Source organism: Equus caballus, chromosome 2 (assembly GCF_041296265.1).
Source record: "Equus caballus isolate H_3958 breed thoroughbred chromosome 2, TB-T2T, whole genome shotgun sequence".
Taxonomy (NCBI): Eukaryota; Metazoa; Chordata; class Mammalia; order Perissodactyla; family Equidae; genus Equus; species Equus caballus.
The window spans coordinates 55550595-55574133 of NC_091685.1; the positions used below are offsets into that span (position 1 = coordinate 55550595).

General features: G+C 39.3%; 1 protein-coding gene across 2 annotated transcripts; it reads left to right on the forward strand.

The window, feature by feature from the left end:
- On the forward strand, window positions 1-23380 carry ATP6V1B2 (ATPase H+ transporting V1 subunit B2). Of its 2 annotated transcripts, XM_023636103.2 has the most exons (15): window positions 68-292; window positions 5954-6009; window positions 10249-10347; window positions 11355-11448; window positions 11577-11654; window positions 12414-12553; window positions 12875-12976; window positions 13309-13406; window positions 14013-14136; window positions 15978-16128; window positions 17575-17657; window positions 19157-19261; window positions 19947-20076; window positions 21961-22135; window positions 22424-23380. In XM_023636103.2, the coding sequence occupies exons 1-14, from the start codon at window positions 157-159 to the stop codon at window positions 22098-22100; spliced, it is 1536 nt and encodes a 511-aa protein (XP_023491871.1). In that variant the 5' UTR covers window positions 68-156; the 3' UTR covers window positions 22101-22135; window positions 22424-23380. The 2 variants fall into 2 exon arrangements, with proteins under 2 accessions (XP_023491870.1, XP_023491871.1); XM_023636102.2 differs by having other exon boundaries at window positions 1-292; window positions 21961-23380.
- The last annotated feature ends 159 nt before the right edge of the window (window positions 23381-23539 follow it).

A 23539-nucleotide genomic window follows, 5' to 3' on the forward strand; every position in this document is an offset into this window, starting at 1 on the left:
GCCGAGCCAGTCACGCGGCCGTGGGCGGGAGCCGCGAAAGGGGCGGAGCGAGCCCGGGCTGCGCAGCGCGCATGCGCGGAGCCGGGTACGCGGCCGCCCCCCTATATCTGCGCCTGCGCGGGGTCGCTTGGGGGGCAGTGGGAAGGAGGAGACAAGATGGCGCTGCGGGCGATGCGGGGGATCGTGAACGGGGCCGCGCCCGAACTGCCTGTGCCCGCCGGCGGGCCTGCGCTGGGGTCTCGGGAGCAGGCGCTGGCCGTGGGCCGGAACTATCTCTCCCAGCCTCGCCTCAGTGAGTATCGGAGAGAGGGCGCGGGCGGCGGCTCCCCTCGCGCGCCGCCCTGAGCCGCGCCGTCTCGGGGGCCCGCGCGCCCCTGTTTCTGTGACGGGCGTCGAGGGTGGGAGACCGGCCGGAGCTGTTCCTGGGCCGGGCTGCCGCGCGCTTCCCGCGACCGAGCGGCAGTCCCGGCCACCGCCCCCGCCGGCCCCGTCTGCAGGTCGGGCCGAGGGACGCGCCCCCGTCCGCGCGGCGCTGGGCCTCGGGGCCCCGCTTCACGGCGAGGCGCCTGGGTCCGGGGAGGGGCGGCCCTGCGGGCTCGAGACCCGCCGGTCGGCGGCGCGAGAGCTGGGCTCCGGCTGCCCAGCGCCCGCGGCCCGTCTGTCGCCGCCCGGCTCGCCGCCTCGGCGGAGCGCGCGGCCGCCGTGGGGAGCCGGGCGGCGCTGGTGCGAGGCCCGTTTGGGCGCACCGTGCCCGCAGGTGACGGGGCGGTGTCTGCGCTGGTTGACTGCCGGGGTGCCTGTTGGTGGTGGCTGGTCGGTTAAGAAGAATTTCGGATGAAGGGTTTCTGTCTGGGGCGCTCAAGCCTGACTAATCCCTTCCCGATCTGTCGCTGGGTCATGTGACAGCACTGCAGTGTGGGGAAGAAGGAAAACACTTGCCTCCATGGTTTGCTGAGATGTGCTTTTTACACTGGGAATTATCTGGATTAGAGAATGCCTGTTGGGGTTTACGTGAACTGAAGTGAGTGTTTCAGGAAATTGACAAATGTTCCATTCTCATAGGTTTTGACAATAAATTTATACCTAACTATTACAGATTCTTCTTTATGAATTTCATTGGCGTGCTTTGCTTTGCTTTGGGGAGAACAGGTAGACATTAGTGGTGCCTCTGGGAAGAGCTCAGTAGTCCCTTTTCATGCAGTATTTCATTCAGTGTCGATTCAGAGTGTTAGCTGAAGTATTCGCATTGTTCGGAGAGTGCCCCGCGGTTAAGGTGGTCAGCCTGCCAGAGGAGCATGCTTTCTTGCCGTTCTGTGTGCTTAGCCAGTGACTGAGGAACTTCCCCAGATGAGATGCCTCCTGACGAAATCATTGCAACGTGAGGCTTAAGACGGACGCTTTAGAGGTCAGGAATCCTTTGTCTCCCCTCAGTGCCTGGCACAGGGCTTGACGCCTATAGGCTGCCTTGCAATCGTTGTGTGACTTGCGTTTAAACCTCTTGTTCTGATGATTTGGTGGATAGATTCTTAATATAGTTGGAATCAGAGGAAGGGAGTTGGGGTGCTTGGCCGAGTTCCTCTTCTGTGTCTGGGTCATTCTAAAAAGCATAAATGATATACTTAGGCTAACAGCTAAGTGTATTTGAATATCATCTTTTTCCTACATTGCCACGTTCTTGATTCTAGACGACAGTTTAATTACTTCTGAATAAATGTGGATTAACCTTTTAATTTTTCTAAGTAAAGATTGATGATTCTGTCTTAGGTGATATGTTACAGTTATTTAATGTGTGCTTTTTGAATGAAGGACTGGAGTGATATTGGCAATTCCAGTGTACAAACTGGATCCTGTTTTAAAACAACTTCCAGATTATAAGGCTGTTAACAAGAAATGGAAAATGAGATATGCAGGTTTGAAATAATCTTGAGCACTTTAGTTGAATTTCTGAAGTCACAAGGAAAAAACACTTTTCTTTTAAACTTTGAACAAAGTTCAATAACGTACATGGAGCTTTTGGATGCTAAACATTTTGAAATAGATAATCTCCATTGTTCTTGAGACCCTAGATCGACTAACCTTACATTTCTTCCATCATAAAGCAGAGCTAGTTCCAGAGAAAAGTCAAATAAAGGAATCATCCACCTGCCTTTTTCTAGAACCTCTCCCTTAGTGCCCACTGCTCAGATGTGGGTCTCTACTGTTCTTGCACGAGAGAGGGTGATTGCTCTGGTTTTTGTTTTGCTAATAAGGCAGAAGCCAAAGGACTAGATCTCTTATTGTGTAATGGCTGTCGAATTTTCTCTCTGAAAATTTCACAATCATTAAGTGGCAATAGTAGTGTTGAACAATCTCACATCCTGCTGGAGGAAGAGGATGCCATCTGACGAAATGTTCCTCTTAAAACCTTTGTAGATTTTGGTTTTAAAATGTTACTCCGTAAATATTTATTGCCTGCCTGATAGTTCAGAATCAGTGTGACTTTTTGGTTGTAAAGCGTGGTCAGCATATGTAATGTCAACGTGTACCTGCTGTGTTCTCAGAGTTCTGGATCATCACCTACAGGTGACCCAAGTTCTTGTTCGTTTGGACTCATTCTTGTTCATCTGGAAATTTTGAAGAGATGAGTGGTCATTATTTTGGTAAATAGAAATGTTTATGTTGTTGGTGAACAGGTTTTGACTTTTTAGAAGCAGCTTGATATCTTTGGCAGCCTTACTCTAAACTGTCAACTCTGCTTGGGCTGTTAATGGTAATGGTGAAAAAGGCTGGATAAATACTGTTGAGAGATAAGAGGTAGTGTTTGATACCGTTTTCTCTGCTTGTTTTTGTTTTTTGGTGTTTTTTTGCAAATAGTTTTATTACCATGGAAAAGAGCTATAGTTTGTCTATAAACTGTCTTCTAGTACCTGTTTGTAGTCCAAGTGCTAGAAACTGTCATCTCCATATTTTTTAATTATACTGGAGACTAAATTCAGAAATATTATAAGGTCGTAGAGTACCAACTTCAGAATTAGGGAAAAAACAAACAAACAAAACACCAGTTCTAATCCTGACTCTTCCATTTAGCAATGAATTTCTCAGAGCTTTAGTGTAATGTAGAGTGGGTGTGTCGGCCTTGCGTGAAGCTGAAATGAGGTGCTCTCTGTAAAAGTGTGAAGCACTCTCCAAGTATAAAGTTTGGCAAAATTTTTTACTTAGTTTGGGTTGTAACATTTATCAGTTTAGTTTGTATATGTCAGTTTAATTTAAACAAGCATGTTGCTTAACCTCTGATTTGTATCTGAAGTGGTTTCTTCCTGCATTTCATGCTTTCCAGGGAGGGAAAACTGCTGAAGCATCTTCATGAGACTCTCCCTTCTTTGCTTAAACTCTCCCAATGGCTCCCCTCCATTGGAGAAAGATTGTTCTGCAGCGATGACAAAATGTGGACATAAGGGAAATATTATCTAGTGCAGTAAATAGTAAAAATAACATTTTTTTGTAGCTAAAGTTTCAGATCCTGAAATTATTTTGAGTGGTATAGCTATATAAGGCTTGCAGATAATTATGAGTGACCACAAAAAAACGACCACTTCAGTTTTACAGTTTGAGCTGCAGTACAAAGTTAGAACAAGTGACTTTGGAACCAGACTATGTAAGTTCAGATTCTTGGACAAGTTACTTAATTTATGAGAATCATTTTTCTCTTCTAAAACTTGGAATAATACAAGTTAACTCATAGATCTGTTATGGAGATTAAATTAGAATTCCTGACAGGTATTTATTAAATGTGTATTGGTGGTGTTAGTGTTAATCAATTAATTCGAATGGTTATTCACTGGCTTTTTCAAAGGCTCTGTACATTGTTGCAAATGTAGAGCCTGCTTTTGGTGAAGTAGAATCTTGTCTTCTGTAGTTAGAAGTGAACTGGATTCACTCTTTCCAGGAAAAGCACTGACTAGTGTTTCTTTTCCTTGGTCATGCTTTTGCTCGTGACTGGCAAAACTTAATAATTTTGAATGAGCTTGAATTTAAACATGAGATTCTGAACCATCATTGTTGTAGAGGTTAGAAGTTCAAAGGAGATGCCAATCTTGTAGAAAAAGTAGAGAATTTCATTACCTGAGGATTTTATTGATGTTGCCTTTTATTCAAAACTGAGTTACCTGTAAATCTCAAAACTAGATCCACTCCCCCCGCCAACCTACTCCCTCCTGCCATCTGCAACTGTTTAGGTAAAGGTTTTGAAAAGGTCTGTGTTTCTCTATTTTTTAAAAACTGGGTTGTAAGAAAACATGTTTCCAATGTAGCTCACTTTGCATTTCCACATAGCAATTCTAGGAAGTCATTTAAAAACGGATTGTTTGGATTCTTTTTTTTTTTTTAAATTTTTTCAAAGATTGGCCCCTGAGCCAACATCTGTTGCCGGTGTTCTTCTTCTTCTTCTTCTTCTCCCGAAAACCCCTCAGTACATAGTTGTATATTTTAGTTGTGACTCCCTCTGGTGATGCTATATGGGATGCTACCTCAACGTGGCCTGATGAGTGGTGCCTTGTCCGCGCCCATGGTCCAAACTGGCAAAACCCCAGGCTGCTGAAGCGGAGCATGCAAACTTAACCGCTTGGCCAGGGGGCCAGCCCCTTGGACTCTTAATTTTAAAAATGAGAACAGTGAAATTTTTTAACGGTAGGACTTATTTTTAAGGGTATTAGATTATTTTAAAACAGTGGGGCCTCTGTTGAGATAATTACAATTGTAAATGTTTTCAAGCAAACGTTTGGTGTCAGGATTTAAGTGTCTCTTGAGTATGAAGGACGAGGGCTCCTGATAGTGTTTGGCTGCCCTGTCTCAGTGTTGCTGCCAGGACACTTGCTCCCTGGCTAAGAACCTGTGTTTCTAAGTTCTGAAGCCCCTTAGGTGGACAGACTGTTGATTAAATGGTTTCCTCATTCTTGGGAGTCTACATTAGTGCCAGAAAGCTCTGTTCAGGACCTAATAAATCAAGCAAGGGAAAAATTCCCAGTTGCATGATAGCTTCTTATAAATTATTTTAGGCCTTGTAGTCGGTTTTCTTCAAATATTTATTTCATTTGTTTTTTCAACTCTTCTGATTATGAAATTTAGTTAATTCTGATGTTAGAATTACTCTCCCAAGTGTTCTGTTTTCTACCTAATGACCATTGTACTTGACGTGTATATAGGTATGATATGGTTCAAGGATAGCTACCTCCTTTTCTAAAATGAGGGCTTTGGGTAGTACCTTACAGAGTGGCAATTTATTCCCAGGGTGTCATTTGTGGTGGAAATTGTAAACCTCTAAGCTGATGGAAACAGTTGACTTTTTTTTTTTTTAAAGGAAACTTACCGTATTTGACCTCTGGCCTTTCATTCCACTGCCCCCCCCCCCAAGCTCTTTTCCTGTAGTTTTTTGTTACACCGTTTAACATGGCTTTTTACCTTAACAGACTACATTTTTTCAGATTTCCTTTGTGAGTTTTTCATTCTGCTTGAAGTTGAGGATTCCCTACCTTTCCCCCTCTACTTTGCTAAGTGCCCCCTCTTGTGTAGAACTTTTCCTTATCTTGTCGAGGGAGGAACTGCTCAGTTTGTCCTGCGGGCCCACGAGCCCTCTGCACACCTCTGTTAGAGCCTTACCTCCCCTTTCTCTGCATAAAACTGGGGACTCTTGAGGGGACTCTGTCCCTTTGTGCCTTCTTTGTTTTTGTATTCTGGGTCCTTAAGACAGTGTGACTGACTCAGCAAGGATTCAAAATGGGTTTGGTTGGTTGAGGGTGGATTATGAAAAGTTGTACAGGCACAGGCATATTTTATAAATTCAGTGAAAAATTTTGTAGCTGTTGGAGCACTCCGTATTATGATAGGCCTGATGAAGTAGAGAGGTTGTTGGGTAATACGGAGAGATCATTTAGGCTGTGTCCGATTTGACTAAAGCTGACTGTGTGTTTCTTTGCAGCATACAAGACAGTATCAGGAGTCAATGGTCCACTAGTGATCTTAGATCATGTTAAGGTAATACCACTGTGATTATTGTTTAACCATTTATGAAGTTAAAAACATGGCTTTAAGTCCTGTTTAGTACACTTTACATTTTTTCTTGTCATTTTTAAGTCATTCCTTGGTCTGAATGTTTTGGATCAAAAGCCAGAAGACCTTATTCCGGAACTGGATCTACTGTGGAGCCTGTTTGTGGCCTAGAGTCCCTCATCTGCAAAAATTATTAAAAAACAAACAAAAAAGTCAATCCTACCTCACCGGTTTATTAGGAAAAAAGCCAATAATGTTTATGTGTGTTTTATAACCTGTAGGGTATTATACAGGTATATGCTGTCTTATGGCTTTTGTCATAGACTGCCGTGTGTTATAATTACTTGTTACAGTATTTTTCTTCTCTACTAAATTTAAGGTCTTTGAGTGAATAAATATTGTTACTTTTATCTTTGAGGCCTAACACTGGTATTCAAGTAATGAGTAAACAAGAACAGATTATCTCAACAGTGACTAAAACTCTAAAGCAAAGAGTGGTTTTTACTTATTCAGTTGGTTGTAAGGATCTTTAATTACATGTTGTTTTTTTAACCACACTTATACATAAGAATTATAAACACTATTAGTGTTATCTTAGAAACAGAGGTATAGAATATGACAGTGTCTGTAATTGAATACCCTGGGCTAAGCTTCCTACCTGAGCTCTATGAGCAAATATCTTCAGAGAATATAATTTATATATATGCTTTCTAGAACAGTAATTCTACGTTGCTTGTTGTTGGGGTGAATGAGGGGGAAAGGCACACAATTACTGGTTTGTTGAAAGAAGTAATGATGGAAGGCTGTTCAGAATGTGACCCTTCTGGAAACAGAAAGTGGATTGAAAAACATTTCTTAAAAGAAAGGGCATTGTCTCTTTAGCTTTATCAGTGAGCTACTATTTTTGTATATGATAAGGAACCTATACAAATTAATCTCAAGATTAAACATAGTAAGCTTACCTCCTGGCCATAGTTTCATACTAGTCTGCAGTTTGATTTAAAGCCTCAATATATAGCACTCAAGTTGTACAAGGGTTAGGCAGGTGCCAGTTAATGTTTGGTGAAAGAATGGAGCCTGCACTTTTACTTTTTTGAAGGAAATATAGGAAGCTTTATTTGTTTCTTTCTTATTTTTCTTCTATATTCTTTATTAGATTAAATTTTTGGCTCATATTTTTAAAGTATAAAGCTTTTATATTACTAAATATATAATTGAAAATACTTTAAAAATATTCATATTTCAACTGTGTTAAGTGCTGAGCTCAACACAGAAATACAGTGGTGAGCAATGGGCGTGGCTCCTCCCCCAGTGGAACCGAGTGCGGTGGAGAAGCAAATGTAATATACGTACATGTCTCATTGTAAGTGGCGTGAAGGATAAGTGCGTGCTGTAAGAGTCAGTGATGGAAGGGACTTTGAAAACATCTTTGAGGAAGTAATTGTAAGAGAGCTAGAAAAAGTTTCATTGAATGTTTGTTTGGACTATAGTTCCAGCTGAGGAAAACTGGTACATAAATTTTATGTAGTTGTAAGAATGGCTTACAGATTTAGAGTGATTTTCAGTTTTTGGCTTTTGTTTTTAACTGCAAACATACACATAAATTCGAGGGACAGATAATCTTACACAAATTATGTCAGAATAGAAGATGATGGTGACTGCTCCCCAGCTCATTTTATGAGTTGTACATCTTTGACCCAAACCAGACAAAGGGTAGCGCTAGAAAAGAAAGATATAGCTGTTCTCACTTATGAGCACAGATTTCAAAATTTTTAATAAAATACACTCATATATTGGATATTAGGAAAAATAACTATGTAAGAAATCAACAGAGTTATGCCAAAGTAGAATTTATTCTAGTAACACAAAGATGATTTGATATTAGAAAATATATCAGTACGGTTCAGCTCATTCAAACTGGAAAGAGCTTATTCTCTTCTCAATAAATACAGAAAAAAATATCTGATAAAGTTACTCATTTCTTTAAAAAGCCTCTTAGAAATAAAGATAAAACAAACTTTTAACCTCTTAAAGGATGTCCGTCATTACCTACAGCAGACACCATACTTAAGGAGAGTCTCTAGAAACATTCTCATTTAATCAAGAACAAGATGAGGATGCCTGTTGTCACCACTACTCTCCATCTTTGTAGTTGGAACCTAACCAGTGCTGTGGGAATAAAGAGATTAGACAAGAAAAGTCTCAGCTGTCGTCATTTCTTGGTGGTATGATTAAGTGAAGAAAAAACCCAAGTCATTCACCAGACAAACTGTTGGACACAATGGTGTGAAAACAGAGTTCCTGGATACAAGGATCAGTCTACAGAAATCAATAGTGTTCTATATGCCAGAAGTAACTAATTAGAATAATTGTAACTAGTTACAGAAAACTCTAACACGTTGTTGAAAGACATAAAAGAAAACTTAAAATAAGTGGAATTCCATGTTCATAAATGAAAAGACTCAGAATAGCAAAGATGCTTAATCTCTCCAGGTAACAAAATCAATTAGAGATAGAGTAATTAAGAGTAAAGATTTGGTGCAGGAATACGCAGATATATCAGTGGAGCAGAATTAAGAACCCTGAGACCAACTTCCCTCGCCTCCTTAGAATTCGACTTGGTGAATGATGAAGGCTACATTACAAGTCAGTGGGGGACATTTTCTGCTACTCAGTATTGTTGGGGCATTTGGCTTCCTATATGAAAAAATAAAAATGAGTAAAATAAAATTGCATACTATAAATGAATGCAGATGAATTGAAGACCCAAATATGAAAAACCTTTTAGAAGACAATATAGAAGACCATTTTTATGACCTCAGATTGGAAAGTTTTCCTTAAGAAGATGTAAAAGGCACAAATCAGAAAACAAGCCATTTTATTACATAAAGTTTTAAAACCTCTGTGTGATAAGATACCATAAACAAAATTAAAAGGCTGAGTCCAAATATTTGCAAAAGGATTAATATCCAGAATCTGTGAAACTCCTACAAACAAATAAGAAAAAGCAGAAGAGTTGAAAAGTAAGGAAAAGATATTAATACCAGTCATAGGGAATGAAGTCTGAATTGTTAGTAAACATGAAAAGATGCTCAGTATTAGTAGAATCAGGAAAAAATGCAAATTGAAAAGGTGCTGTTTTTTATTTTATCAAGTGGCAAAAATTAAAATTTAATACAAGATTGGCAAAGATGTAGGGAAAAGACACTTTTGTATACTGCTAGGGAGATTGTAAGTTAATACAGTTCCTTTTCAGAGTAATTTGGCAGAAAATGGGCACAGCCTTTCACCACTAGCTTACCGAATACCTCAGGGAAATTGGGCATACTTTCATGAGGAGCCACATGTGTGAAAATTCATTGCAGCTGTTTGTAGGAGTGTAAATTTGGAAGAACCTTGAAGTCAATTGATAGAAGAGCAGCTGGATAAAATGTGGTGTCATTTGATTTTATTTTAACCACATCTATTCTGTTTTAAGATTAATTCTAAGATGCCCATTTATTCATATAATAGCATCTCCAAAATAAAGTGTCTTACAATCAGTTGTACATTGTAGTTTAATTGGCAGGTGTTTTCCTTCACACAAAATAGTGATGTTTCTTTCAATAGATTATGATAAAATAAGGTAAATATTGTCATGACAGGTCCAAAACAAAAAAAAAGTTTGTAGGATGATATATTTAGTATGTTGCCGTTTATGTAAATAAACCACTATGGTATATTTTTGGAAACATACATTTTAAAATATTAAAAGTGGATTAGAGGAATACGTATCTGGGAGAATTGGATTGAGGAGGGAACGTTAGCATTATTTTGTTATTTAGTTGTGTTTTGTCCTCCTTTGCCCAAAGCACACAGATGGTTAAATACCCAGCCCAGAAGCAAACATCAGTTCTGAGTAGCAGGAACATGGTTATTTGTAAGTTTTGTGCCTTTGTATAATCTCAAAACTTTAAAACATGTGCACAGAGGGGAAAAAATTTAATTGCTGTATGTTCCTGGATTTAAGACCCTTGTCTCTGTCCCTTCTGCTATGTTTGCCAGTATATGTGCCAGTGATGAGTGTTTTAAGGACTTAAACTCTCTGGGGATATTATAAACTCTTGGTATATGCCTGTGTGTGTTGGGAAGTTGGGAGACTGTACATGCATACATGCTGTGATAAACAGTATTTTGGAGAGCTTTTAAAATCTTGGTTGCGATCCTTTATTTTTTCCTATTTAGTTTCCCAGATATGCTGAGATTGTCCACTTGACATTACCTGATGGCACGAAGAGAAGTGGGCAAGTTCTAGAAGTTAGTGGTTCCAAAGCAGTGGTTCAGGTAAGTATCACTTTCAAAACCTGGGCTGTTGAACTCTTCCCTAATCACAAAAACAGGGAACCCCATTTGTGTTTTCTAGTGATCATTGAATAAGTATATCTTTAGAGATTGGTTACTGGCTGTGGGGGGAAAATTATTTTTGCATGTTTTCTTGCCAAATATCAGCCACCTATATCCATTCTCACTCACTAGACTGGTAAAGTGACTTTTTTTAAATGGATAAAATGAAGCAGATAAGGAGAGATGAAAAGCAGGGATTCAGTTTATGGGATGAAACCAAAACAAGATCTGAGTGTGTTTCTTTATATTGTCTCCTGTGATTCCTGATTTTTGATGTTACTGATTATGAGAAATGCCAGTTTCCTCAAATAACAGTTCCTATAAAAAGTCATCTTGAGCAGAGGTCAGCAAAATTTCTGTAAAGGGCCAGATAGTGTATTTTTAGGCTTTGTGCGGTCACCTCAGGTCTCTGATGCGCATTCTTATTCTTCCTTTATTTTCCTTTTTTTTTTTTTAAACAACACTTTAAAAATGTAAAAAACATTCTTAGCTTGCTTGATGGATCTGGCCTGCAGGCGTGACCGTTGGTCAAGAAGTGGACAGTTTGTTCATCCCGTGAAAACTTCTTTGTTCTTGATATTAAAAATAGTATACTTTTGGGGCTGGCCCCGTGGCCGAGTGGTTAAGTTCGCGCACTCCGCTGCAGGCGGCCCAGTGTTTCGTTAGTTCGAATCCTGGGCGCGGACATGGCACTGCTCATCAGACCACGCTGAGGCAGCGTCCCACATGCCACAACTAGAGGAACCCACAACGAGGAATACACAACTATGTACTGGGGGGCTTTGGGGAGAAAAAGGAAAAAATAAAATCTTTAAAAAAAAAAAAAAAGAAAAATAGTATACTTTTATGTATTTTACTTTATAAGGGTTGTTTAACAGACAAATAGAACTTAAGTGCTTCAGATCTAAATTTCTTTTATCCTTCTGATTACGTCTCTTTCTTGATAGGTGTTTGAAGGGACTTCAGGTATAGATGCCAAGAAAACATCCTGTGAGTTTACTGGGGATATTCTCCGAACGCCAGTGTCCGAGGACATGCTTGGTAACGAATAGTGTTATTCATTCTGGGCAGAGATCTGTTTCCTTTTCAACATATTTCCATAAAATCTCTTTGAAAATTATGACTATTTGGGTCATTGTCTACTCTCTACTACTTGTTACTGTTTACAGGTCGAGTATTCAATGGATCAGGAAAACCCATTGACAGAGGTCCTGTGGTACTGGCTGAAGACTTCCTTGACATCATGGGTAGGGGCAGGAAATGGATTTCCGTGTTTTAGGGAAAACAGCCTCTATCTATCTATCTTATACCTTTGCTAGATAGTGATTTTTATGGTACTTTAAGTTGATAACCAACATGCTCCATGTTTAATTAATTATTTTATTAATAAATTTATATTTCCTAGAGATCATCTTAAAATGTTAAATAAAATATCTTAAGATATTGTAAAATATCACAGGGTACATCTGAAATGTAAATACCAAAAGCATGGCTTTGAACTTAAGATTTCTCTCTTATTTGCTGTACCTTTATTTCACTTTAGGAACTTGCGTTCTGCTACCATATATTTTGTGAGTCTACAAAAGACTACTGAGAAAATATTTAAACACTTTCAGATTTCAAAACGAATTTTTAAAGAGTAGAAAGAAATGTTTTAAATGGTTCTAGTCTTTTTTTTTAACATACGTATTTTTGTTTCCCTTTTTTTGGTGAGGAAGGTTGGCCCTGAGCTAACATCTGTCACCAATCTTCCTCTTTTTGCTTGAGGAAAATTGTCACTGAGCTAACATCTGTGCCAGTCTTCCTCTATTTTGTATGTGGGATGCCGCCACAGCATGGCTTAATGAGTGGTGTGTAGGTTTGCACCTGGGATCCGAACCTGTGAATCCCGGGCCGCCCAAGTAGAGCACGCGAACTTAACTGCTGTGCCACCAGGCCAGCCCCAGAAATGGTTCTAGTCTTAATGTAGAGGTGTATTAAAATTTTCCCTTTTGGAAATGCATTAGGCCAGCCAATCAATCCTCAATGTCGAATCTACCCAGAGGAGATGATTCAGACCGGCATTTCGGCCATAGATGGCATGAACAGTATTGCTAGGGGGCAGAAAATTCCTATCTTCTCTGCTGCTGGCTTACCACACAACGAGGTGAGAAATGGGATCTTTTTGGTATGAAATTTAATAAGGAAGAATTTCCAAATGCTTCACCGTTATTGAGAAACCAAATACAGGGTTTTTGACATAAATGTAATGCAATTACATTGATTCTTTATCCATGCATGATATCTGTCTTCTTGCTTTCTCTTACAAATCTTTACAGAAAGTACGAAATAGTTTTTTTGGGTAAAGTCCCTTAAAACATCCCAGTTTCATTTATAATTACAATTCCAAAAAGTTTAGGATAAAGGACATTTTATTATAGAAATGTTATTTTAGATTTCGCCTCACTTCTTTTGTCCTCCTCATCAGATAGCAGCTCAAATCTGTCGCCAGGCTGGTTTGGTAAAGAAATCCAAAGATGTAGTGGACTACAGTGAAGAAAATTTTGCAATTGTCTTTGCTGCTATGGGTGTAAGTATAGGTTTTTCTGTTTTAGTATGAAATATAAAATTAATTGCCTATGTTAGTAGAACAGTGTAGAAAACTATACATATATCATTGAATTTATCTCTAGGTAGAGAAGTTGCCACTTAGCATTTTGGGCAAACTAGGGATTAAAATTTAGCATTTGATTGTGAATTGTAAGAATAATACCCTTTGTGCCCAAAGCTAGCTGCTTACTCTGTTGGCTTTTGTGAAAAGGTTTAAAGAAGGAACAATGCAGTTCTCTAGCTTGGCCTTCATCTGAAATAAATATTGAGAATTTTTCTTCTCCTAGCACTGATGAAGTCATTGCTATTTAGGTAAATATGGAAACTGCCCGGTTCTTCAAATCTGACTTTGAAGAAAATGGCTCCATGGACAATGTCTGCCTCTTTTTGAACTTGGCTAATGACCCAACGTAAGTAAATAGAGCTATTTCTTTCTGGTCAAAAATGTCACCTAAGACTAGGGAGGTGTAAAATGTTATAATGAAAGCAACATGGGCCTAGGAGTGAGATAACTGTATTGAAATTGCAGCTCTGCTTCTTGCTAGTTATTTGGCTTTGGGCAAATCACTTAGGCTCTGGAGCTTGTTTTCCTCTTTCATAAAATGTGACAAATATATTTGTCTCACAGGGTTGTTGTGCATATTAAATGTGGTAATACATACAAATTACCTAGCACAGAGTCCATTCTCAATGAATGATATTTTCCTCTTACCTGAGAAATCTGGCCTCTGTATCTTCCCTCCTCCCCTGTCTCTCCCAGTTTTGAGAACTATATAGTTCTGAGTAATTATGGGGCATTTATAAAATAGTCAATTTAACTTGTAGCACTAAGGAATTCTTATTATGTCAGTCCATAAAATAACCCTACCTTACTTAAGAACTTTAAAGTAATAATTGCTTTACCTTCAGTTAATTTAAAACTTTAAAAAGGAGGACTGTACTGTTATTTGCAGAGCATTTTGTTTTGTTTTTGGCCTTTTTGCTTGAGTGACTTAGGACTCGATGTTCCCTTGCAGTATTGAGCGGATTATCACTCCTCGCTTGGCTCTGACCACAGCCGAGTTTCTGGCCTATCAGTGTGAGAAACATGTGCTGGTCATCCTAACAGACATGAGCTCTTATGCGGAAGCGCTTCGAGAGGTAATTATTTTCTCAATTAAAATGCATTAATTTGGGGGTTATCTTGTCCCTTTGCAAGTCTTTCCTTTTCTTTAATCATGTTTTTTAAACTTCATTGCTCATATATTAGAAGAATACCTTAATTAATCAGAAAGGAAAATACAACTTCTTTTCTGTTTGTCAACTTTGTTGAAATGATTATAGAGGATGAGATTTAAATTATTAGCCTAGTTATCATACTGTCACTGTCACCATAGATTAAGACTTCATTCTAAAAGAGAGTAAATGATGATGCAAGTCATCTATTCATTTACTCTCCCAGAAAGTTCTGTCTCTGTCCAGACTGTCAATTATAACACTTTTCAGAATTTAATTTAGTGATGTTAGTATTTAAATAAATACAAGACCATACTCTGGCAGTACCCTCTTTAGAACTTTTTCCTTCTTTAGAACTTTTTCCTTCAGAAAACTCTGTTTATTTAGGAACAGTATTAAGATTCCAGCAGTAATCACCCAGCAGAAGTTTGGGGGGGTGTTCTAATGCAAGTTACTGAAATGTTGAGTGAGTTACCATTATGTTAAGCATGTAAAAAATGGAAAAGACTTGTGAAGAAACTTGCAGTAGAAATATCTAGCTTTTTAAAGTTCCCTGAGACCCATTGCCATCTCTCTGCTGCAGTGCTTTTTCAGTGAAGGACTCCCCCACTCCATCTATCATGGCCCAATACTTTTCTAAAATACAATAAAAATGAGCTAATAGAAAAGTGAAATTTTTAAAAAAAATTAACAATTTACAAGCCAAGATTTTTTTCTTATTAGATTCAAGAGACATAAAATTCTGCCAAATTGCCATTAAAGTTTTCTAAATGCTCATCTTGCTTTCTGTCACCTCGTTGCCATTGGTGAAGCCGGTGTGTAGCCCACGCTTTGGGGGAGCCCTGCTGTGCGTACTCTTTTGGAGGGGCCAGAGTAGCACTTGAAAGTTGGGCTCTTGGTAGCTGTATGTGAATATGTACTCCTGTGTTCTAGTGTACATGGCTCCAAGAGAAAGACCATTATTACTATTTTTTTTTTCTCCTCCTTCTCCCCAAAGTCCCTCAATACATAGTTGTGTACTCCAGTTGTAGGTCCCTCTGGTTGTGCTGTGTGGGACGCTGACTCAGCATGGCCTGAGGAGTGGTGCCATGTCCGTGCCCAAGATCCACACCAGCGAAACCCTGGGCCCCTGAAGCGGAGCACGCGAACTTAACCACTCAGACACGGGGCCAACCCCTATTACTATTCTTATGTTGTGCAGTGAATGGATTCCTGCCTCTGTGATCTTGGCAAATTATTTATCTGACCCTTGACTCCAGCTATAAATCAGGGTTAACCACATCACCTTCCTCATAGGGTTGTTGTCATGATTGAATTAAATAATGTGTGTAAAGTGCATCAGTGATTCCTGGTATATATTTCCTTCTCTTTTGACCTTTTCAGGATTAGCTTACATAAATATGGTAAAATCCATAGCATGAAATGAATCTTGTGAACTAAGAATGTTCTTAGTTTTAAAATTAACTTCCTTTGATTTTTAAAATTGCCAGCAGATTTTCTTCTAGCAAGCTATTTCAAGATTTGCGTTACGGCAGTATGATTTTAGCAAAAAACTTCTGGTCCCAGATTGTCAACCTTTTTTGTTGCAGAATAATTTGAACTTGTGTTGCTAGATTTTTCTAAATCATCTCTTAGAGACAATATTTAAAATGAACAAGATGATATTTCCAACTCTGTAATTTGGCAAGTTCAAACAAATGTATTCTAACCAAGCTTTATTTTTCATCTTCTGGTATGTGATAGTCTCCTCCTTGACTTATTGTCAGGTTTCAGCGGCCCGGGAAGAAGTTCCTGGTCGACGAGGTTTCCCAGGTTACATGTACACAGATTTATCCACAATATATGAACGGGCTGGTCGCGTGGAAGGCAGAAATGGCTCTATTACTCAGATCCCTATTCTCACCATGCCTAACGATGGTAAGTCTCTGGTCTTTAGATTATAGCAGACCTAATCATTCTAAGAGAGAAGACCATCTACCTTTTTGCGTTGAAATTTTTTTGAGAGTTTATCCTCCAAGAGTTTACCTTAACTAGTTATTTATGCCTAAATAAAGTTTTTCATTGAAAACTACCCATAATTATCATTATCCTTTTGTGGAAGGAAAAAACAATTTTCTTTGTAATTTAAATTTTTAATTTTCATTTGTTAGACACTGTTGGGTACCTACTGTTTGCAGGACACTGGTCTAGATATAAGGAATTTAAAAATTTATTGGGTTACTCCATCTAGTTGGATGTTTTTTATGTGTGTGCGCCAATAATATTAGGGTAGCTTGTGTGCCAGATGAAGAGCACAAATACTAAGTACCACAGGGCGTTAGAGGCAAAAGGCTCACCAGAGGCTGGTTAAAGGTCCGTTTCTTCTGCTGTGTGTGTGAAAGCATGCAGTGCAGTGCCTGAGCGCATGCTCGGGCCTGCTGGGTGAGACTTGTGGCGCTCCTCTTATATTACCGCCTTCTTGTCCTATCGCAGTTTTCAGAAAGCTCTTTACAGGGTGTTTTCAGAACAGTAGCAACTCATACAGTCGAGCACTGCTCCCAGTGCTTTGTAAATACTGACTCGTTCCAACCTCATAGCAGCTTCGAGGGAGAGGCTCTAATCGGAGGCACAGGGAGTCCCAGTCGTCTGTCAAGGGTAGGACATCATAGCTTTAGAACTGGCAGTCTGAATTCATAATTCACACTAACTGGTACCCTCTACTGCCTCTGACATGAAAATGATTTGTTCCAAGGAAGTATCTGCAAAATTACTTTATGTAATTTGACACACTTAAAAATGTCTTGCTTTGTGTGATCTTTTTGGCGCTGACTGCATGATGTCTCTCTACATGTCTAGCATCTCTGTTTTCCATGTTGACATGTTGCATATCCATCTGAGATAGCTTATGAACTAAAAATGTGCTCTCGGTATACATCAAATTGGCAAATCTCTGCAAGAGAACTTTGTGTTTAAAACAGGATTTTATTTCTATTTTGGTAAGAGAAATAGTACTTTTTATGAATGCCGCTAAATTTATGTCACGTGCTAACATATATCTGACTGCTGCAGCCTAGTAAGTTCAACTGTCCTATATGGTAATCTAGCCACGTTTGGCTGTTTGAATTCTAAAGTTAATTAAAATTAGGTAAAACTTGAGATGAAGCTTTTCAGTTACCTTAACCACACTTTACATGCTCAGTAGCTACATGTGGCTAATGGCTACCATATTGGACAGCACAGTTGCAGAACTTCTCGTCATCACAGAAAAATTATTTTATATAGCAGTGTTTTAGGTAATACTGTAAGTGATGCAGATGGACTTCCTGTGGGTTTGTTTATATGAGATGGACACTTTAACTAACATCAGATGTCTTTTTCTGGCAGATATCACTCACCCCATCCCTGACTTGACTGGGTATATTACAGAAGGGCAGATCTATGTGGACAGACAGCTACACAACAGACAGGTATTTGACATTTGAGCAGTGCTGTAAAGCTTACAAATCTACTCTTCAGTTTGTGACTTTCACTTTGCCCTTAGGAATTATTTTGTTTAGCAAATATCAACTTGAATCTTTTTCTTTTTGAGGAAGATTAGCCCTGAGCTAACTACTGCCAATCCTCCTGTTTTTGCTGAGGAAGACTGGCCGTGAGCTAACATACATGCCCATCTTCCTCTACTTTATATGTGGGACGCCTACCACAGCATAGCTTTTGCCAAGTGGTGCCAAGTCCGCACCTGGGATCCGAACCAGCGAACCCTGGGCCGCCAAGAAGCAGAACATGCACACTTAACCGGTGGCCGGGCCGGCCCCTTGAATCATTTTTAATGTGGCTATAAAATTGTCATTTCGGGATACTAAAATCCTGGTGTGGATAAGGTGCCAGAATTAAGAATACATTTCCACTTTCTTTATTGTGCCTAAAATGGAGTCAGTTCTCTCAAAGAACTTTTTTAGGTATTCTGTTCCATTAATGGTATAAGCTACTAATTTCATTATAAATACAGAAACTTTTTTTTCTGTTTTATTTTTCATTGAGGCATAATTGACGTAACATTATATTAGTTTCAGGTATACAACATAATGATTTGGTATTTGTATATAAGGTGAAGTGATCACCACAGTGAGTCCAGTTAACATTCATCACCATACGCAGTTCCAAATTTGTTTTTCTTGTGCTGAGAGCTTTCAAGATCCACTTTCCTAGCTACTTTCAATACGCAATACAGTACGCATTATTAACTTTGGTCACCATGCTGTGCCTCATGTCCTTGGAACTTATCTTATAACTGGAAGTTTGTACCTTTGACTCCCTTCACCCATTTTGCCCACCTCTACCCCCCACCCTGTTCTTTATATCTGTGAGCTCAACTTTTTTTGGTTTTTGTTTTTTTAGATTTCACTTAACAAGTAAGATCATATGGTGTTTATCTTTTTCTGTCTGACTTCCTTCACTTAGCATAATGCTCCCAAGGTCCATCCATGTTTTTGCAAATGGCGAGATTTCATTCTTTTTTATGGATGAATAATCAAAAACAGATTTTTGATGGTTCTGTAATAGATGCCTGCTTCTAAAATTAGCTTTCAGGTGGAATTGTTATTAATCTTTTTATTTTGTATGTGATTTTATGAGTCAGAGTTCAGAAGACGATTTAGATTTGATAGTGTAGGCAGATGTTGAAAATTCAGTTTTTCAATATAATCTTGTACTGTTTTTGGAGATTGTACTTTTTGGAATTGATTTTCAAAAAATATGCCATAAAGTGTTTCTTGCTTCCTTTTCTTACCAAGAAAAGATAGTAGAACTCCTCTACGAAACCACTGCGGCCGTTTTATGTATTTAAGGGACAATGAGTTTTAGAATGCTTCTTTACTACAAGGAAAGCTTTGTACTTAGTTTTATACTTAAACACATTAATTTTGTACGTAAATGTAATATTTTTTATCCTCCCATTCTACCCAAGATTTACCCACCTATTAATGTGCTGCCCTCGTTATCCCGGTTGATGAAGTCTGCTATTGGAGAAGGTATGACCAGGAAGGATCATGCCGATGTGTCTAACCAGCTGGTACGTAGCTCTGAAAGGTGGTGGGTAAAGAGACAAATACCTTTCTTAGTCCATTCTTTCTGCTGCTCTTGTCTTTTCTCCTGTATCGCTTTTCTTCTCCCCTATCCCAGTAGGATTTTAGTATAGGCTTCATGTTTAGTATAAACATTCATTAGAACCAAGCAGTCTTTTTTAATAAGGATAGATGCTGATGACCAAGATTAAAAATCATTCTTGAAACCCATGTCTAGTGCTATACAAAGTAATCTTTAAATAAAAAACTAAGCCATAAGGTCATTTTAAGTTTTTATTAGTAAGCTTAATAATAATTATATTCCTGAAAAGATATGCTTATTTCTTGCTTAACGTATTAAGCAACACCAGAACACTGTAAGGGATACAGCTTTATGTATTTTATGAAATCCTTGGTTTCTATAGTCATATGAGGTTGTACACCAAGCACAAATAAAGAAAACTACTTTTGACCTTAAAGTAGAAATGGGAAATTTACTGATATCCCAAATACTTTTCTTGAGTAGAACTTCACACATGAACTGTATTTATGTGGACTGTGTTTGTAAATCATGTGAAATTCCTTCTGTGGTCTCTTATGAAGATAGCTACAGCAGTACACTTACGTAGCCCTGATGACTGTTAACATTTATGAACTCTCATTTCTGTTCATGTAAAACCTTTTTCTCTTTAGTATGCATGCTATGCTATTGGTAAGGATGTACAAGCCATGAAAGCCGTAGTTGGAGAAGAAGCCCTTACCTCTGATGATCTTCTTTACTTGGAGTTTCTGCAGAAGTTTGAGAGGAACTTTATTGCTCAGGGTAAGATGACTGTTTTCTTAAAAACATAAACAGCCTTATGTAGCGTTGAAGACTTCTCTCCAGTCTGAGTGAATTTGCATTGGTCTCTGATTTTCCTTGTGATTAGAGAAGAAGTTCTTCCATCCGCCTGAGGTGTCTTTGCACTGAGCCCTCTCCTTCCTTCCCTTCCGCATTCAACTCCACAATCCAGTTATTTAGCTCCCATCTTATTTTTCCCTTCCTTACACCTGGGCTTCTGCTCTCCCACCTCCGTTGCCACTTCTCCTTCCTCCTCACCTTTCTGTAAGGATCTCCTCTGGTGTTGGGGGTTTTGGACTTACTCATCTGTTTCCATCTCCTTTTCTGGTTTCTTATCGTCCTACTTCTTAATTGTTTGTGTTCCCAAAGGCTTAGTTACTTTTTCTTTCTGTACTTTTTCCCCCTGGCTTTGCCTTTTCCCCATGCTCTTGAGTAAATCCCTGTGTGTGATCCCTACCCTCTTTCTGAAGCTCTAATCCTACACCTCCGGCTGGGTTACCTTTGTTTATGCCACCAACCCGTCAGCCTGAGCCTGGTCAGAAAAAGAGTTTTTTCCCAACTGATCACCTGCCCAGCAATTCCCTTTTCAGTTCCTGGCTGCCTCTGACGTGAGCATGTCCTAGTTAGCCCAAGCTCAGCGATGGAGCATAATTCTTAACCTTCTTTCCACAGTGATCAAATATTTGCTAATTTGTAGTGTTCCCTTTTGAAATATCTTATCCTCTTCTGTTTTCATTCCCATTACAGTCCCTTAGGCCAGTGTTTCTCAAATTTTAGTATGCTCTTTTAATGAACTGGGGATCTTGTTAAAATGCAGATTCTGATTCACTAGATCTGGGTGGGGCCAGAGATTCCCTATTTCAACAAGTTCCTGGGTGATGTTGAAGCTACTGATCTCTGACCGTTCTTTGAGTCTTAAGACCCAGTTCAGACCTTTATCCTGTCAGCCCTGCCTGTTAATGCCAGCTTTTTCACCAGTGTCCCTGACTGCCTTTGTACCATTGCAAGAGTCAACTTAGAACTCATTTTATTGATTGTCCCTCTGCTAAAAGTCTGTATGGGTTTTCATCACATAGAATATGTAGGGTTTTCAAACTGTTTTGCTTGGTCTCTCCCTGTAATGCTCTGTTCTTGACTTTGGTGATACTTAGAACAGATGTGTTTATTTTGGAATAATGCATCAAGCTATACACATAGGATTTTGTATACTTTTCTATGCATGTGATAGATTTTTTATTAACATTAAAATCCCTAAAATATATATGATTGTTGGGGTGTTGTTTTTTTGTTTTATGCAGAACCTAAATACCTTAAAAAGATAGAAAGGAAGTTCTGGTAGAGAAAAGAATCCAGAACTCCAATACACTGATTCCTTAGTTAAGAAATGAGATTTATTTGCAGGGTAAGGATGATTCTGTTAGTAAAAATAATCAAAACAACAACTTTGAAAGCTGCTGGCCTATTCAGGTGCTCAGTTGGCGTTTAAGGCTTCCTGCGTGTCTTTGTGAGCCTTCCTCTGCTTTTCTCGCTACTCTCTGGACAAAACCCTGGGTCTGGGTTTCCACTGCTCAAGGTATTTAGATCCTACCCAGTTGTCAGAAAAGCTACACACATGTGCGCACGCACACACATATACACATACAGACTGACACCATCCCTAGCCTCCAGGCCACTCCGTTTTCTCTGATGCCTTGTCTGTACCCTCCACCTTCAGTTGCATCCGGTCTTGGAGACCTAACTGCTTTGTCTCTTGTCTTTTTTATATTTCATGCTCACGGTGCTAGTCATATACAGAATAAATCCTGAATAACACTGGTAAGTTGGAAGAAGTTTGCCTTTATTCATTCATTCTCAATTTTTTGTAAGGTCCTTACGAAAACCGCACTGTCTATGAGACTTTGGACATTGGCTGGCAACTGCTCCGAATCTTCCCCAAAGAAATGCTGAAAAGAATCCCTCAGAGCACCCTGAGCGAGTTTTACCCTCGAGACTCTGCAAAACATTAGCTGCTGCTTCATCGCTGGCTCGATCCTGTTGTGAAGTACTGGTCCTGTTTTCTGTATTCCTTCTGCACTCCCTCATCCCCACCTTTTGTGTTAGTGTTTACTGTGTTACCCTGTAATTAAAAACAACAGGTAACATATTTTGCCTGTGTTGCAATGTTTTAAACTGCTAACAGACTTTAAAATATCCCGTTGAGAAAATCTGGATCTTCAGTGCTTTGTTTAAAGTAGCTTCTGGGGCGGAGTTGAAGTCTTACTGATGCGTGGATTTGTACACACTGCTGTAGTCACTTGTCTAATCATGTCCTATTATTTGGGTCTCCTAGATCTTCCTTCTGCACTTCCTCAAGAGTGTCACTATCTGAAGTTACAGTGCTTTGATCTCCAGATTAGGGGAGGGACCAGGTCTGAAGAAGCTTCGTCTAGGAAGAGCCCAGAGGCGCTTTGATGAGCATTTGGGTTTGGATTGGGGTGTGCCCCCAAGTCTGTGCTCTGCTCTAAGCAGATGCTTTTTACTGTCCACCTGCTCTGTCCTACTTAATGACTAGATTAGAAAAGGAGTTTCCTTTTCCTCTTTAGTGCGTATGAGTTGGGGTGCCTGTGTCTTACTCTTCTCCCTCCCTCTGAGTAACAGAATCATGCAGCTTTTGCACAGCTGGCATTGATCTGATAGTAGCAAGATGCTATGTCTTGATGATCCTTACTGGGTTTCCATGCAGAAGAATCATAATTAAAATAACTAATTGAATTGTTGCTTAGAAAGAGTTAGGGTATATTAAAAAAGGAAGAAAGAAAAACCTCTATGTGTTCAACATTCGGACATGCTAACAGTGGTTTAAGTTTCTAAAGTGCTTACCAGATGCTGAAGGGGAGGAGAAAGCTCTTCTGTGTATGAATATTTTAAGCCCTGTTAGAGAGCAGCCTTTGAAAACTCCCCTATCTGGTCCTGCTTTCTGACCTATGTCTGCCTTTTCAGGGTAATCTTGTGGCTCAAGTGATAGCATTTAAAAGCTTTAGCCTTTTAATCCTGCTTCTTCCAGTTGTGAGCCCTGAGCTGCTTCAGTGCACTTCTGCCATGTCTACTGTTTGGTCTCTTTGTGCTCTTCATTACTTGGGTGCAATAGCAACTTCTCTACTCTGTGCATTCCATCTTTCAAATTATGTAAAGTTCTTCATTTTTTTCTCTGAGGGTGTAGGGGTGGGGGAGTCAGCATGATTACATTTTAATGTAGAAAATGTGACATCTGGATATAAAATGAAAATAAATATTAAATTAAATGGAATTTACCTAAAGTGACTTTTTATCTTCTAATCAGAAAAGCAATAACAACGAGCAAATATATGACATAATAATGCACCTCTTTGATTCAGAGTTTTGAACATTGTAACCAGCATTGTGAGCCAACCCTCGTGTTAAAGGGACGGGGCCCATGTTTTGTACC

Bases quoted from the DNA above. Each gene is read 5' to 3' on its own strand.
- ATP6V1B2 (XM_023636102.2), top strand. From the start codon at position 157: ATGGCGCTGCGGGCGATGCGGGGGATCGTGAACGGGGCCGCGCCCGAA. The intron at 293-5,953 runs GTGAGTATCGGA...GTTTCTTTGCAG, and splicing joins TCTCTCCCAGCCTCGCCTCA to CATACAAGACAGTATCAGGA. The intron at 10,348-11,354 runs GTAAGTATCACT...CTTTCTTGATAG, and splicing joins GTTCCAAAGCAGTGGTTCAG to GTGTTTGAAGGGACTTCAGG.